The following is an 18,621-nucleotide window of genomic DNA, read 5'->3' as shown; positions in this document are numbered from 1 at the left end:
CAATATATTGAGACTCAATTTCATTTCATGTATTTAACATGTTATATATATCTAAATATTTGTTTATAACACTTCTGCATGAAAAATAAGCATGGCATAAAATGTGCACAAATCCTCAAAAAGTAATATGCTCTTTATTAGAATTGCTGAAGAATGGAGTGGTAACAACACCCGCTCAAGAGCAGTAACTTCTCACCCCTATTATAATTATTGTATTATGAAAGGGACATTGTGGTTACTACCTAAAAACTAAAAATCATTGAAATTTCCCAGTTGCCAACCATGTTAATTGTGAACTGGGAGAGGTATGCTTGTGTAACTGGTGCCTTTTTATTCATGTTATGTATTGAATCATAGCAATGATGTCCACTAAGCTAGTTTTCTTTTCTCTAAAGTATGAAAAGTAACTTATCTTAATGACTAACAATAATGTTATGTAACGTTAGTTTTTCACTTTGTAATGATAGATTGTAAAGAGATTGTGGAAGCCTTTTGAGTGCCTTTAGTCAATAGATAAATTGAATAGGACATAGTCATTCCCTTGCCCAGTATCTACTGCCCATGGAAATCGGCACTGCAACGTTTCAGGGATTGCTCGTACCTCTTCGCCCTATTAAGTATGAGATAACTTTCCCTCTACTGTACACTGAAAGGATGTAGCTAATAGCCAAGATGTTCTGTGTCCATGTGGAGAACAAAGGCCAAAGGACAAGATTTGCTATAGGGTCACACAAATCTGAGGTAAAATGTTATTCTTTATAATACATGGTCACAGCATCACCTTTCTCACAAACCACTGGAATTCTTATGTCTTTCTCTTTCCTATGAAAGAGCTACTGTGGTTCCAGACATGAGGAATAAAAGAAGAATCTGTAGTAAAATTAAGCACAACAAAAATTATTTGGGAATTTGTTGCAAACAAGTTGTTGGTGTGTGTCAATTATTAGCCAGATTAAAAATAAATTGTAACAGAGTTTATAGAAACATGCCGAGTATACCTTTTTGTAATGATCTAGAGTGTTCAAAAAAGCAAAGCTTGTTACCATAAATATTCCCTTTCTGCTGATCGCTGTTCATTTTTGAAATGCAGATCAGAAGAAGGGAAAGTTGGTGCTCACTTTCATTGTTTACACTGCAAATTCAGTGATGCTACATGACCTGCCTTTCATCTCGACTGCTGGTCATGGCAGCAGGCATTACATCACAACTCAAATCTAATAAATTATTGCAGTTGAACAGAAATGTAATTTGTTAATACACATGATTAGAGACATCACAACTTATTGTAGCAAGCAAGTCAGAGATATCCTTTTATACAGACATTGTAGACACCCATGTACAATAGTTTTTTTTAATGCCAGCATGCGCTCCCAAATCATTGCCTGTTAAAAACAGCCCATGCTTTCCCAAAATCCTCGAAAGTGTGTTCACATTTAAACTCTAATACTACATTGAAAATCCTTTTAATCAGGATTTTGTGTATTTATTAAAGACTTTCCTACTAATCCGATGACAATGACATCACAATTATAATAGCAATATATGGGTTTTCTAACACATATCATGGTGTTGTCTTATGCCTCTTGGTTGAGATCTGCGTCTAAGATAAATAGCTACAATTGAATAACAGCAGAACAGGTATTATGCTGATAGGCACATGAAGCCAATTTACTAATTTCAAATTTACAAACTTCCTACCCACTCTGCTTGGGTAGAAATTCTTCCACATATTTAAAGTAAAGGATTTTGGCATTTTTTTAGCTTTCTCTTTATTAATGGTGTCTTTAGAGTACAATACAGATCGCAGAAAAGCAATTAAAACAAAATTGGCGGATAACTCTACATAGTGGCAAGTAACAGCAATACCATGGATTTCATTTTATGATGTATTGTGATCAAGTTTCCTCCCTTTGCCCGCAGCACTAGCAGCTTTCTCAAGAGGTGGCTATATCTTGCATCCCATCTAGGCATCCCCATTTCTTATCTGTTCTGGCTGTTTGCAGCACATTTCAGCTGAATGGGGCCTATATGTCTCTATGGCGGGATGCCTCTGGTAGGAGTTTGTAATATATTTCTACTTGTTCATTGCAATATGTCAAGCACGAAAGTTATTGTTTAGCCGTCAGCTCCCGTCCTCTCCCCCAGTGTCATGCTACCAGTATTTTGCAGGGCCAGTGATATGAATCTACGCATATGATGTGGGACCTTCTTCACCAGAAAAGGCCCATCAAGGGGGTCAGAGGCAAATGGACCCCCAGAATGTCCTGAAAAGCTCCAAATACCTTAAACCAGAAGTGGTGAAAAAGTGTGCAGGTCCAGGCCAAATGAAGAAAGTTGGTGTCCCTTACTCTACAGGGGGCACACCTGGTGTCCGCCCGCAACCCCCATTTACACTGCTCTTAAAGCGTATGATACACCCTATGACGGTATTGATAGTGAATCAGTAGTAATCTGCTGCGATGCAGCAGCTCCTCTGTCTGTTCACAGCAGTACTCCTATGCCTTATCCTTCAAGGGGCCTAAGTCTGCTTCCCACCCAGCTTTGGCAGCGCTATCTCTACTTAATGTGAATGACTGGGCCACTTTGGCAACAATTTCTTACTCGATACTGCACTCTGTAGTAAAGTAGCATGTAGAGTGGGATAATATGACTTGCTGTCAAAGGTCTTTGAGAGCAAAAATTGTGTCCTGTGAGTAAAATTCACCACATGTCTTAAGGTTAGGTTTACGCTGATGAACTTGTGCACCACTAACAGAGCAGCATGATGCAATGGTGGTCTTCCCCTCAGCCACTCCCATGCTGCACTTGTAAAGGTGACCTTATCTATTTCTCGAAAACTGGCAGGCCTCTTCTCCCATAGCGCAGTTCATAGGGGTGTTGGGATGGAGATGCCGCCTTCAACAGTGAGGTGAGCCATGTTTTTTAGGGGGATTAAACCTGAACAGTGCATAGTGTGCCTGAGGGCAGAGGTAATACGGTTCCATACTGGGGAAGATAAGCCCACCTTTATAGCAGGCTACAGTGAGGACATCCCAGGCTATGCTTCGTTTCTTGTCAGCCCACGTGAGCCAGATTGAGAGGGAATTCGATTTGCAAAAGAAACAGCTTCTCAGCTGGATAGGGATGTTCACGAAATAGTAGAACTTTGGGAGCGCTACCATTTTGGTGAGACTGATTCTGCCAGTCATAGACAGCGGCAGTTTCAGCTGGCGATCTATCTTCTCTTCCGGGGAGCTGATGGCCCTAACACAGTTCAGTGATTTAGGCGTTATGGTAGTTCACCCAGTAGCTATGCCAAATAAATTGACCCAGCTAAGGACAGCTACTTAGGCCCATATTTATACTTTTTTAGCGCCGCATTTGCGTCATTTTTTTACGCAAAAACGGTGCAAACTTACAGAATACAATTATGGCCCATATTTATACTCGGTTTGCGCCGAATTAGTGTCATTTTTTTTTACGCAAATTAAGCGCAAACCTAACTCCATATTCATACTTTCACGCTAGACACATCTAGCGCCAAGTTATGGAGTTAACGTCATTTTCTGGATGTGAAAGTGCCATACTCCCCTTACTTAACCTTTTTTGCACAGCTTGGGATTAAAGTCACCCATAAGAATAACCAGACTCTGCAAGGCATGAGTTAAAAGAGTACACTAATCTTCAAGTTTAGCTAGCTGAATTCCATTGTACTTTTTATCCCCCAGTGACACATACATATTTAACAGTACAATAGATTTAAACTGTGTGGAATTTGAAAACAATTTCAATTCCATTTGCATTGGCTTCTAATGCACGAATTTCCATTGCAACATTTGTCGAAGTCAAGCTCGCCAAACCCACTACGCTCGCCCCTGCATAATAGGGTAGGCTGTTGAAAACACAAGCACAAATTCATCAAATATAGGTAAATTGGCTGGCTCCCCACATACTCTCATGTTTCTTGAAAAGATAATACACTATAACTGTTAGAAATGGGGTTTCTGGTTGGCTAGGGTATGCACCTCAGCCAGGCAGAACCTACCCACTCTAGTCAGGGCAAGGGAGTTACACGTCCAAGATAACCCCTGCTCACCCCCTTGGTAGCTTGGCACCAGCAGTCAGGCTTAACCCGGAGGCAATGTGTAAAGCGTTTGCACAACACACAACACATGTGACGCAATATCCCCACCACAAAGGAAACACAACACCAGATTATATGAAGATATACTGTATTGTACACAAGGCAATTATCAGACCAAACATCACATATCAGTACTATCCTGCTACCTTAGCAGTTGTCAGAACGTTACACATTAGTTACTCTGCAACCTAGCAGTAGTCACACATAACACACAGGTTACTCAGTATTCTGCAACATAAGCAGTAGTCAGGAAAACACGTTATTACATCACAGCACTTGTCATAAGAATATCATAAAATGCCCATAGTAGGAACATTAGAAAACATATGGCAAGTTAGAAAAAACATATTAGCAAGCATGTCCATAAAAGGAACATTTGCATACACATATGTAAAAACATCAAACGCAGGTAGGTAATATATGAATCAAACAAAAGTCTGTAGAAAGAACTTTGGATTGCAACTATATTGGTCCTTTAAACAGTACCTGGTTGGATGAAGGCACCTCCAGTGCCTAGAAGGCGAACAATGGGGCCCCTGGCGCTCCTATGCGCAAAACGGGGGCCTCCCTTATACTCTGGGGTCAGAGGAGGGCGACATGCACCTCCTCTCTTTTATAGACAGGCCCCTCCGGGGACCGTGATTACTGGGGGCCCCCCAGGGCCTCAACCGGCCCTCATGAGGGGGGCCAAAGCCAGCAAAAACAACTTAGGGCAGGAGGGGGGCACCACGCACCCCCTCTGGTTTAATGACAGGCCCCTCCCAGGACCCGCGATCTCTGGGGGCCCCCCGGGCCTCCACTGGCCCTTCCACCAAGGGGGGGGGGCCCACAGTAATGTCCGTTTTACCTAACAGCAGAAAAGGAGCGTCCTGCTCCTAACCCAGAGGCCAGGGGGAAGGGGGCACTCCCCGCGCCTTCCCCTGGTCCTGCCGTGAAGCCACAAGAAGATCAGACCCCTCCTGGGGCCCGAGCAGACACTTGCCTGCACCCAATGCGGTGCGCGAGTGTTCTTCCAGCTTCCCGGGCTGTTGCGGTGATCTTATTTAAAGGGGCACAATGCAGCAAGGAGCCTACGAGCTCCCATGGCTCCATAAGCGCGCTGCAATCAGCGCTATGGCAGCCACAACCACGGAGAAGCACCCCTCGTGAAGAAATGGATGCAGGGGTCAGGGGCCACAGCACCCTGCCCCTGGGAAGCAGAATCTTAAGACAAGGTCCTCAGGTGGAGGGCCCAGCTACAGGCCAGCACAAGGGAAAGGCAGCAAGTGGCAAGTCCTTCACAGTGACCAGGCAAGTCACAGGTCAGCACAGCAACAGCAGTCCATGGCGGTTCCTGGTGAGTCCTTTCAGCCTTTGGTGTCCAGTTCCAAGATGATTCCAAGAGTCTCCAAATTGTGGGGAAAATTCCCCTGTACTTATAGTCAGTTCTTACAGTGTTTTACAATGGTAGGGAGAGGAGGTTCCAGCCAGTTACAACTGGTTCTGGGAGTGCCCCCTGTCTCCTTTCAGCACAGGCTCCAAACATCAGTGGGGGGTTAACGACCCTATTGTGTGAGGCCAGGGCACAGTCTTTACAAATGCAGGTGTGCCCCGCCTCTCCCTTCTCTCAGCCCAGGAAGACTATTCAGTATGCAGATGCACCTCTGTGACACCTCCACCCTCCCTGTGTAAAGGCTGTCTGAAAAGTATGCACAAAGCCCCAACTGTCACTCTGCCCAGACGTGGATTGGAGTCATGCTGCAAAACACCAGAGTCATAAGTACAGATAAATTCCTCACTTTCTAGAAGTGGCCTTTCTGTGATAGTGATAAAAAATACACCCACACCAGTAAGCAGCATTTATTATCACCATCACAACCATACCAAACACGCCTACGCTACCCCTCATAAATCAGACAAAACCCCCTACTCATAAGGCAGGGCATTTCTAATGCAATCCTATGAGAAGGCAGCACTCACAGCAGTGAGACACCAAGTTAGGCTGTTTGTCACTACTAGGACAGGCCATGCTGCCTTTCTACATACATGGCACCCTGCCCATAGGGCTAGCTACGGCGTACCTTAGGGGTGACTTACATGTAGTAAAAGGGGAGTTCTGGGCCTGGCAAGTAAATTTAGATGCCAGGTCCCTGTGGCAGAAAACTGTGCACACAGGCCCTGTGCCAGCAGGCCTGAGACAGGTTTGAAAGTCTACTTCAGTGGGTGGCGCAAGCAGCGCTGCAGGCCCACTAGTAGTATTTAATTTTCAGGCCCTTGGTATAGAGATACCACTGTACAAGGGACTTATAGGTAAATTAAATATGCCAATTAGGTATAAGCCAATCATACCAACTTTAGATGGGAGAGCACCTGCACTTTAGCACTGGTCAGCAGTGATGAAGTGCTCAGAGTCCTAGAGCCAACAGCGAGAGGTCAGAAAAACCAGGAGGAAGGATGCAAAAAGACTGGGGATTACCCTGCGTAAGGCAAAAAGTCCAACAATAACCTTGTGTAAATGTGCTCATATTTTTTAAGTTCATTAGCTTCTTCATCCCATGAACTTTCCAACATAAAACCCTTGAGATATGAAGGGTGCTTTCATCCTAGTCGATATCACTAAGTGACGGTGTAATAACAGCCTTAGTAATTAAGGCACTATAAAGACTGGCTGACATGATACACATATCCTCAAGATTATGTACTGTTACTGTAACTTCCACCTCCCTATCATTCACCTGTCCTTTGTTTTGTCTTCCTGGTTTTTCATCCCAAGATGCATACATTTGCTGTGGGGCTAGGACAGCATTATTCCTTAGAATTTCCACAATTTTTCTATTTTCTCATGTCCAATTATCCTTATTGTATTCTTATTCAAATCCTGTTTTGCTTCCGCAAACAATGCTCTAAACAAAGGGAAAAAGAAGCAGACCTTTGCCACCTCCATCCTGTGCCAATCATTTACAAATCCTACTTATTTCAAATGTTTTGAGGCACTCAGTTCAGGGTTACGCAATTTTTGAAGACTTGCAAGAGGCCCCTGTGTTAACTTTTTCCCTTTCTTCCTCCCACTACCAATATCCATATAAAAATAATAATTTCATCTATCCTCTAATCCCCTATTGCCTTTCTCCTTCAGCCATTATCTGATTTTATAACATTTACTTTTGTCACTTTGCCAATTTTTGTATTTATAATACCAGGGGACCTCATGATCCTTTCATAACTACATGAATCAACTGAGGGTTCATCATGCCTTACTGTATTCACCTTACCTTTAACATTACTGATAATACAGGCAGGCTCCTGCCTCTATGTTAACCATCTTTTGGGATTCCTTACCACTACATGTCAAGAGTTACTCTTCCTTGATCATCTTCGTACCTATTTTCCCCCCTTTTCCCTTTATAATCTATTTTTTTTTTTTGCTGAGAACTTCTCTCCTATGTTTGAGTAGAAGAAACACCATAAATGCATCATTATTAAAGTGACCCAAGGATACCCAAAGGGCACTACATTTTCTTCAAGGCAATAACTATATGAAACTGTGCTACAAAACACAATACTACGTTTGGCATTCCATTCTAAGCTGATGCTGTCCAATGATGTTTTCAATGTACGGAGTTTTTCCATGCAAAGGCTAACAAATTCAACAATATTGCTGGATCCAGGAAAGTTAGATGGACCTGGATCCAGTTTCCACCCACAAGACCCCTTCTGTAAAACTAGGAAGTGCCACCTGACTCTGCATTTGACTTGGGTAAGCTGCAGTCATCTGGCACTATGCACATGGTAAGAGGCAGGTCTAGGACTAACCATTTCTACAGAACACCACTTTACCAAATTCAACTAGTGCTTAATTTGGACAGAAACAAGTGTTATTCTCCAAAATGTGACCGTGAGGCAGTGTGAGCATGACTCTGATCACATGTCCAAACAACGCGTCAGTTGGATGTACAGCCTGCTTCACCAAGAGCAGCAAGTAGAAACAAGTTTTCCTCTGTTTCAACTGTGGTTTGTGGAGAAAGAAGAAGGGCTGCCAAAGCTGTGAAATGTTGAAGGCATTGACTGTTCGTCCATTTCTATATCAATTGGAAAGAAAAGAAGGACCAATCAGCTGCCCTTTTGAAGATAAGGAAGCTGCAGAGCCAGCACAAATCACGTGATGAATTCAACCCAAATATTTCCGAGAGGACCTGGCTAATATAGATTACTTCTCACTATTAACCAGAAAATGGCATATGGATATGTCGCCAGGCTTATCCAATTAACAATTTTTATTTGCAGTATTCCAGAAACATCAACTTAATGCAAGTCACACCTAGACCTTAGTTTAGATCATCACATTGTACCATGTCACCCTACATGCAGCTTTAAGGCGTTGTGAAATATTTTTTCCCAGTAGATACATTTTATCTGGTGATGTGTTTTCCCGCTAGAGTTATGCCCTACTGGGTGAGAGGTGAAAGTACCACTGCTCTTCGCCATAGAAGCCCATGTTCTGCTATCAACACTGGAAGGAGCCCTGGGGCCTGATTACAACCTTGGCGGATGGGATACTCCGTCACAAACGTAGCGGATATACCATCAGCCGTATTACAAGTTCCATTATATCCTATGGAACTTGTAAAACAGCAGGCGGGATATCCGTCACGTTTATGACAGTATCTCATCCACCAAGGTCATAATCAGGCCCATAGTATAGATGAAAAAATGTCAGGCTTTTGTGCTGAGAAGATCTGGCTTCCAATCATAGATATACCACGTGACCGAATGCTTTACCCAGGGCACATAAATAATTGTATCTTTTTTTGCCTCATCTCTTTTATCTGCAAAAAACAGAAGTGTATAGAAACAATTGTATGTTACCTCATATGCAAGAAAACGAACAGTTTTACTTATTCAAATGTTATGGTATAAGGTTAGGGGCTGCACAAAAAACGGTTACAGTGATATTCTGCGACATTGGCTATTTACAGTGTGACAGGTTAAGCAAAATGACAGGTTGTAGCCAAAAAAACGTTTTTCCAACTTTAGAACCTTCTGCGAGTACTTTCTTGGCAGAATGTTTCCAGTTAGTTCAATAAAAGTTAAGGAAACATAAAATATCTGGATTTATTAGGTCTTGATGACTGGGATTGAAATCAATTCTCTGCACGTTAATTTAATTGCCGAGTTTGAGCTTGAAATGTATTTTATTGACTTAACATGGTGAATCATGAATGATTATCATATTCTCAACATAGGTATTCAATCAGAACATTTCGTTTTCTCGAAACCCACGCATGTTACCTTGAATGCTTCTTTTGAAAAAGGCCTTGCAGCCCTCGCAGGACCAGACGCCGTAGTGATATCCCGAGGCGTAGTCACTGCAAACTGCACAATAACGTGTCTCCTTCGCAGACTCCATTGAAGGGCTCCCCTTCTCGCTCGCCGTTGAGGGCCGCTCTCGTCCAGGCTGCCGTCGGAGATCGGAGCTCGGCCTGAAAACAACAACGCACATTGAGTTTTAGGAACAAAAAATGTGGTCCGTTTTCATGGAAATTATCAAGGCTTCTTCCAAATTAACAGATGTAAATTGATTTCTAACCCTTTATTTACCACACATGCGCTTCTGATGCTGCAATCTTTGAAATACAAAAATGTCCGTTATAAAATCTCTTTTGCAGAGTAATGAATGTTTTTTTCGGATGTCACTGCATTTACTACCACACACAGTACTGATAATCTTTAGCAGAAATAATTTCTATTATTGTATAACTCTTGCTTCTATATTCTTTCTGTGAGTGGTTCTGTACCTAACAGATATTATTACTAAACTCTTGAAGACTCAAGCAAGGTTGTACTATAGTCATAGTATGGTGATTACGTTAGAAATAAAAATGTATTTGAAAAAATATTTTTTACTTCAGAAAGACCACCAGATTGATATGAATAGAAAGTTAGATCCACTCTGAGATTAAGGTTTTAATTTAACAATGAACGACAGAAAAAAATCACAATTGTATAGCAGAGGGCCTACATCAGCTAGTATAACCTACTGCCATGCAAATACATTCAATACAATTTTTCAAAATTCCAATGTTTTAACACATATAATTGAATTTTTGAACTTGGAGCCTTTAAATAATGTTGGGTATTGACCTACAGCTAACCTAGATCACTGATCTGACCCACTGGTGATGAGCACCGTGGAAGTCACTCCAAGGTCAATAACGTTACTAGCACACAACTGTGTGAATGGTGTCATTTCGCCCATCCCTTTCAAGGCCAATAGTTGTTTTCTCGCATAACTTTGTGACTGCTGTCATCTCCTCCACAGCCGTCTCTCTCTCAACACCCTAGAGAAGTTTCCTCCTATTTTCTGTTGTGAGTGGTCCAAAGAAACAACCATGAATTATCGGTTTTAGCTGGAGGGGCAGCTCAATGAGTTGTACCAAGTGGTGATCGGTAGGTCAAGAGGTCGACTCAGCCTTCCAACGTCCTCCTTCCCCAACGGTCAGTGCACTGTACACAATAAACTCCATGACTGTAACATTGTTATTGGTGGTACTTAGATGTAGCATAATTGTGCAGTTCAGTGTTGTATAAAGCACAGATGTTTATTGTACCAGACTATGGCATTCTCTCTTTACTACTGCTTCCAGATGTATCTTACCGTGTAGTCTATTTGGTCATAATTTATGGCTCGTTTTATTCCTTAAACCATGATTTTTAAACACTCCTCATAAAGGTTATGATGTATTACCTTCCTCTAGCCTGGGGTACATCCTCGGATAACATTAGCGTTCCCCTGTTCCATTCTAGTGCTCCAAAATGACCCATTTGAACTTAGCATTCCTTCTTGGAAGAGCTGCAGGGCTATAGCCTGCTTACTAAAAACACTCCCATTCTCGGAAAGATAAAAGACACATTAAACTCATAAATCAGGAATGCTGTAGAAATTGTCTGACTTAGAACTCCAGTGATTTCTCTTCTAATATTCGAATTTTCTGTGGCTTTGAAGAGATTTTACAGTTGTGAATATTGCAGTATTACAATATTGCGCCACTGTGTACCATCCCGTCACTTATGCAATGGCAGTGTGATGAAAGTTTGAATAACATTCTATTTCAGTTAAACTACTCCCTCACAAACAGTAGCTTGTGCTTATCATGTCAATGTGTCAATGGTAGTTCACTGAACGGTATGGTATGCAATCACAACGGGTATGATGAATTCAGTTACTTCACTAACATGATGATAATATCAGAGCGAGTGTTCACCCACAAAGTAGGTGATATTTACTGTGCACTGTAATATCACTATCTTGTGGTGAGATATATATCAAGAGCAGTACCTACCTCATAATCCAACTTAACCCTAAAAAAAACCTGCAACTGGGACTCACCTGAGGAATCAGTGTTTTCCATCCCAAATCCATCATGTATCGGAATTTGCTTGACATTTTACTTCCCTCCCCATTCCACATACACATAAACTTGTTTGATTTGTTGAAATATGCTAGGGAAACATTTCAGAGGTATGATTATTTTTCAAATTCAACTTGGAACCCTACACAAACTTTTGTTTGCTTAGGGATCATAATTTATCTCTATCCCATAATCAGGGCCGTAGCTTTGAGGTGCTGATAAATCGAGTGTGAAGGCACCGACACAAAAACCTACACATAGATGAGTACAGTATCCTCGAGGTAAAATAAATCTCCTAATGTCATCCATTATTTGTCATGACAGCACCAATGTAGCTGAAAGACAAATCAGTCAGTGGCTCTTCTAAATAGTAATTTAAATAAGCACCACTTCTGGGTAGTGTAGCAGGGCTTTGTTCTATAGTCAAGTTTCTGGTGTAAGCACCAAGCTGAAATGTGCACTTGCTGACCATTTAAACCCTCAGAATCACCGTAAATTCGGCATACAAGCTTTTCATTCATACATTGTTTTATTTTCCTACTCATATAGCAATTTCTAAACCAATATAAGACTAAAGTGCTTAATCTTGAACATCAGCATCAAAGATGAGACCACAAAAAGCAAGAATTTCACTGACAGCGTCTGTCAGTGGCCACTCACTAAGGACGTTTATAACACAGATGACTTAACTGTGAGGGGTTTTGAAATACACCTGCACATCTATAAAAAACAATCCTGGGCCGGATCACAGTTCACATTCACTGCCGCTGTAGGCACCCCAAGCGCTGGACTGGGAATCAAAATCAGCCCTGGCAAAAACGTTCAAAGCAGCCCTGCTCCAATTCTCCACCCTAATTTCTCTCTGTCTTTTCCTCTTTCCTCTCTTTTTCCACTCTCTCGCCTAAAGCAAACTTGCACCGGCACAGTGCACAGAGAATTACTTAGTGAAAGGCAGAGTTGCTAGCTGTTCGAAGCTGCTTGTCTACCACCCACTGCAGGCGGTGACCCAGCCTCAAGTTGAAGGGGAGCATGGATTCCCCAGCAGACAGACACATCCTGTTACTGCACCTGCTGCAGGGGGATGTCCGGAGGTCCCGGGAACCCTGGAACTGTCCTTTAAAGGTTCCTCTGGGCGGGGGCACACTGCGCACCACCTTCTAAGAGCTTCTTTGTTTACTGTGCCTGCATCTATAAAATGGAACAGACACAAGGGCATCAAGTCCCTTCATTTGTATGAATAAGGGACTGTCTCTTCTGACATACTGGCTCCACCTGTGTGGCTGATATCATGCATTAAACATAAGCGGCCACAGAAGGGTCTGCTGCCCCTTTTGTAATGCTATAGTGCCCTGGGTGTGAAAAAAGCACGTGCAATTCTCCTTCTAGACACATGTTTAGTGTAACTCGTGGTTAGTCAATAAAACTCATTGGCTCTAAATGCTACAAAGGGCGCCATGAAAGTGAGACACTAAACCACTCAAAATTATGGATGGGTGCCTACTGAGCGAAGAGGTGAAAGTACAAAAAGCTGTGATCCCACAGACTGAGCACTACTTCAAAATTTTATTTACTCTTTGTACACTTTTAAAAACAATTGCTTGGGGAAACCGAACAGTTAGAAAAGAAAAAAATAAATATTAACAAATAAATGACTTACAATCAATGCTCAATAAACAGAGAAGCCGGAAGCTAAAAATATAACTATTATGAAAACACAAGGTGGGCAGAAGAGAGCATCCCTTCCCAGTGAGAATTGTCTGTGTATTGGCCACCTTGCCACACATTAAGAAAATTCCTGTGATTTTGCTACTATTAAATAGCACACATTTGCCATTCAATTTGAATTTGCAGTGACGCTGGTATACTTAAACTCTTTTCAACACTTTTCTGGTTTCTAGGAAAGCTGGAACATTAAAAATGCAGGGGCCTACACACAAAAGACACATAACAAAGCATACATTAACATATTTTGTTTTTCTTGTTGCTCCTAATCTTGAGAAGCTCTTTTCCTGAGGCAGCATATGTTGCTAGAAAGAGCCGAGAAAATACGAACTGCACTCAAATGCCTCCTTAAAAAGCAATTGATGTGCCAATGATTGCATTTACCTACTCGAGTAAAAACAACTGCTCAGACATAGGCAAGAGCTTCTGAGTGACGCATAATCACCTCTCATCTGTCTGAACAAGAGCATTTAACAATTACCGAGAGTGACACAGAAGGGCTCAGTCAGTTACCACCGATGTAAGTGCCATCAAATGTCAGACAAATAGCATGATAAGCTTATATTAATGGAGCATTGAGAAAAATAGGGTGTTCATGTGCTATTGCATTTTCAACTAATTTAACTGCAGGAAGTAAAAAATTACCTGATAAGAAATGCTGATGATTCCAACATGACTCAGAGAGACCCAAGTTGTTAAAACCATTCCCGGGGTCACCTAGCACTAAGTCGCAATAGTGGGATGGAGCAGTATTTCGGATGGGTCTATTCTCAACACGATTGTGTCATTTTTTTTATTGAGTAAGGCTTTGTGTGCTTGCAGCAAAAAACATTTCCGGAAAATTTGCGTCAAATGGTCCATGTGACAAGGCTTCCAGGCACTCTGTAATGTTTGAATTACATTACGTAATTATCATGCATAACTGTTCTTCCTTGTTTCATTCATGATATCCTGAGGCATTTTACCTTTCCATAGATGCACTGAAGCCCTCAATTGCATTCCAGGGTCACATAGTTTGTACTTTTCCTGTTTGCACCAAGGCACACCTTTAAATAAGAGCGCCATGAGCAAACAGGTGAAGTGTGCCCTATTACAGAGAATGCACTGCCCCTCGAGAAGCAGCAAACTCGTGCAGCCCTGGGGCTAAACATTCAAGTGAATTACAGGGAGGCTGCATCAAAGCCACTATGTGTTTCAGTGTACAGGTGGCACCTGCCTGTACTGTAAAAATGGATTAGAGATACCTTTGCAGACGGGTGCAATGAGTTACTGGGAGCCCATAGGACCCCCTTTCCTTCTCCAGAAGGGCTGGCATCATGGGGAGCACTGTCGGTGCACCAACCTTTTGTGGACCACTTTTAGAATGCCTCCTAACAGATTCTTTGCCTTTGCGACTGCGTCCATAATACGGCACAGTGGCAAAAATGATTCCTTCATTTAGATGAGGCCAAACCTCTATGCAAATGAGGGAACACCCTCTTGAGATAGCGCTAGTGCTATCTGTGCATCATCACTATCTGTATTAAAGAAGAGGCTGCACAAGCGTCTGTGGCCCTTTCTTTAATACCAAAGTACTTCAGAGGCGCACAAAGAGGGCACAAATGCCCAATGCGCCACAGGGGCACTTTCTGTAATACCATCCTAGAAATGACTTTCTTCTTTCCACGAATAAATGTTTAGATAGCTCCATCTATTATAGTTCCCATAACAGCTGGCACTGTCATGTCAACACAACACTGCCACGCCTAATACCACTTAGTAATAGACATGGTGGTGTTGTGGTGATGGGGTGCTGACGGTGAAGCAAGCATCATGGACCTCGTTCCCTCCCAGACGACCACAATGACCACCAGGTAAGGTGATCGACCGTCAGGGAAGAGTGGGCTGGGGGTGTTGTGTGTAAGTGCCGGAGTGCGTGTTTGGATGTCTGTATTGATGCATGTATGAATGCGTGTTGGGATGTATGAATGAATGCCTGTATGGTTGTGGGGTGGGGGCAGTTGTGTGGTGTGTGCCTGTGTGTGGGTGCATGAATGGGTGTTGTGTGTGTGAGTGTGTGCGTGTCTGCGGGTGTGGGGTTTAGTGTACGGATTGGGAGTGGGGGATTAGTGTATGGATTAGAGGTGGGGGTTATTGTATGGAGTGTGGTGGGGTATTAGTGTATGGATTGGGGCAGTGTTTTAAAGGCATATCCAGTAGAAAAAATCTAGTCCAAATTTCCAAACCAGGTCCCCTCTGGATGGGAACACACCATCAAGACAGAATTCAGTGTGTGTTTGCATTAACACCCTTTTGCCACTCAACATCTTTGCTCAGGGGAATTTGTATATGATGAAGGATGCTGGTCACCCTGAACACTAGGATTCTGGGTACCCAGTGTTCTGGATGCCTGCATGGTCCGCTCAGATCTCTAGCGATTTTCTATTCTCCCTCTCCTCATTACCCTCATAATCTCCCAATTGCAAGTATCTATACTCTCTTCTGAAAAAAAGTTCAAAGTGAGAGTGCTTATATCTGAAAGCTTCTAATACAAGCACATTTAAGCCATATCTTGATAATGAGGTGGTTCAGTTGAGTTCTTAGTAAGGGAGGAAAAGAGTCACATAGGTTGGTTGCATCACCAGTGAAACACTGCTTCAGTGCTAGAGAGAGTCTGAATTCTGTTGTTACATGCTGTAAGATGTTTTTACTCCATCTCTCTCCTCTCTTGCCCCCAGATATTCAGAGGTTAGCTCGGGAGCAGTGGATTTTCCTGATAGGGAGCTTTGTCAAATAACATATTTTAAATTTAACTCTGACATCGATTGATAGCAAGTGTAAGTCTGTCAGAACAAATGAGATTTGTTCACATTTTCTCATAGCCAAGTTAAGACAATTCATGGCATGAAGAAAAGTAATTTTGAGGTTAGAGAGGACCAGGGAACACCAGTTAAAATAGTGTTACTGCAGTCTAGGAGGAACTGGATCACTTCACATGCCAGGGAATAGGAAGTGTTTCATTCTTTTCATGGTATGGAGGGAGAAGTATGCACATTGGACTCTCTGGCTTATATGAGGTGAAGGGATACAGTGAGATCCATTGTGAAGATTAAAGATTTTGCTGTAGTGTAGAAGGAAGGGTGGAAAACACTTTTGAGTAGTGTGAAAAACCCGAATATTAGAACTGGGGTTTCTGGCTGTCAGAATATGCACCAATTACAAGCAGAAACCACCACTTCTAGTCAGGGTAAGCTAGATACACACTAAAAGATAACCTGTGCTCACCCTCTGGTAGCTTGGCACAAAGCAGACAGGCTTATCTAAAGAGGCAATGTGTGAAGTATTTGTGCAACACACACACAGCACCAAGCCTGTTCGCTGGCATCAACTGTTAAAGTGCACTTACCTTAATGAGCAAAAAGTGACAAAGAAGGAGCCTTAGCCATAACTTGACCGATAGCCTTAAAAACTCTTTCCTGTCATTTGAACACCCACTTTTGTATTTTTCTGTAGCAACACTGTCAGTGGTCTTGTCAACATGGCAAAAGCAACTACGAATCCCACGGAATACATTAATAGACCAAAATATGATCATAATTGTAATTGTTTTGCCACAAAGACATAGCAATAGTGATAGAGGAGTATTTCAGCAAGAGGTGGCAGTGATAGAGGACTATTTAAACAAGAGTTGGCATTAGGAACATCAGCCATGTTAACTAATACAAGAAATTATAATCACAACTGAGCAACATTAACCTTTTATATTCGGATGATAGGTACCAATTGCTTGGGGAGTATTTGATGGAGTAAAAGGATGCTTTTATAAAGGACTCTATCAGTATCTTATTTTGGAACTTTGCTGGGCTGAATGTTAAACAGAAGGATGTGGATAGGATGATTTTATATGGAATCTGCTGATTTCATGAAATGCAGGCCCTGCCCAGAATGTTGAAGATGGTTTTAGCAAGTTCAATGAATTAGCTAGCCTATCCAATAAAGATAGACCAGTGGGATGACTTGCAATCTGGGCCTCTGGTATTTTGAGATGCAAATCCCAGAAAGTAAAGGTGAGGCGCAGTGAGTCTAAAATCCTGAATGTGAGGTGTTAGAAATAGGGTCTTTAGTTGGTAGTGGCTTGGACGCTGTCCAAATATGGACCCTCACTCTAGCCAGGGTTAGGAAATCACACAACTAAGATAGCCCCTGCTCACCCCCTTGGTAGCTTGGCTCAAGCAGTTAGACTTATCTCAGAGGCCATGTATAAAGTATGTGCGCACACACACAGTAACATAATTAAAACACTACAAAAGTACTCCACATCAATTTATAAAAATAGCCAATATTTTTCTGAGTAAAAAAAGACTGAAATAACAAACATCCAACATATACAAGTAAAGATACACATTTTCAAAGATTAAAGGCCAGATGTATCAAAGAGTTTTACCCGTTTTGTGTCTATGGGCAAATGTGTTGGTACATATGGCCCTAAATGTAGTATAGCACTTAGAAACACAGTAGCTTCAACTGGGCTCTCAAAATGGCTTGATGGAGTTGCTTCCAACAGTCCTACGCCACCCGTGAGGGTGTGTGGCTGGCCACAGAATTGTGTAGACCCCAGTTACAGTACCTTGGAAAACTATGAGGAAACAAAGACATTGCATGGGGTCGGGGAGCTGAGGTGTCGCTGTAGCAGGTGCAGCGTTGTTTCCTTACTGCTACTGGGGAGGTGAGGCATTGGTTCCTTACTGCTAAGCAGCGGAGGTGAGGAGTTGATTTCTTATGGTTGCAGAGCTGGTGATGCGGCATTGGTGGCGAGGCATCCATTCTTTATGGCAAGGCGGGGCCAATTAATCCAGGGACCACGCCTTCACTGCAAGCATCGGCGAGAGTTGAGAGAGCAGCACCAGTTCCGAAGTTGTTCTGGAAGTCAATGCAATATTTTTTTCCTTGTTGCACCATAACTCCCCCCGAAGGGCCCAGGAACTGGATTTGACACCACTTGGTAAGTCAGGACTCTCAGCAATAGAGCCCAGGCACTGGCAGGTGAAGTCTTTGATGTCCCTGAAACTTCTTAACAGGAGACAAGTTCAGTCCAAGCCCTTGGAGAACCTTTGAAATCAGGATGTAGACAGCAAAGTCCCATCCTTTCACTCCTAGGACGGAAGCAACAAGCAGCAGGCCAGCACAACAAAGCAACAGGCAGAGTGTAAGTCCCTCATACAGCATCCAGCTCTTCTTCCCGGAAGAATTTCCTCAATCCAGGAGGATTCTAACTATGTGGTGTCAGAATTCCAGTACTCATACCCATTTCTGTCTTTGAAGTAGGCAAACTTCAAAGAGAAGTCTTTGTAGTGCACAAAATCCTGCCTTTTGCTGCTCTGGCCCCAGACACACTCCAGGGGTTGGAGA

General features: G+C 42.5%; 1 protein-coding gene across 1 annotated transcript in view; it reads right to left on the bottom strand.

Moving 5' to 3' along the window:
- The window catches only part of ESR1 (estrogen receptor 1), a 1,426,508-nt gene that overhangs the window by 1,372,538 nt on the left and 35,349 nt on the right, over positions 1-18,621 (bottom strand). Inside the window, exon 2 of the mRNA XM_069234719.1 lies at positions 9,392-9,582. Coding sequence (XP_069090820.1) covers positions 9,392-9,582 — 191 coding nt within the window. The remainder of the gene's footprint in view (positions 1-9,391; positions 9,583-18,621) is intronic.

The sequence above is a fragment of the Pleurodeles waltl genome, chromosome 5 (assembly GCF_031143425.1).
Source record: "Pleurodeles waltl isolate 20211129_DDA chromosome 5, aPleWal1.hap1.20221129, whole genome shotgun sequence".
NCBI classification, from domain to species: domain Eukaryota; kingdom Metazoa; phylum Chordata; class Amphibia; order Caudata; family Salamandridae; genus Pleurodeles; species Pleurodeles waltl.
This window is presented reverse-complemented; position numbering and strand designations above follow the sequence as displayed.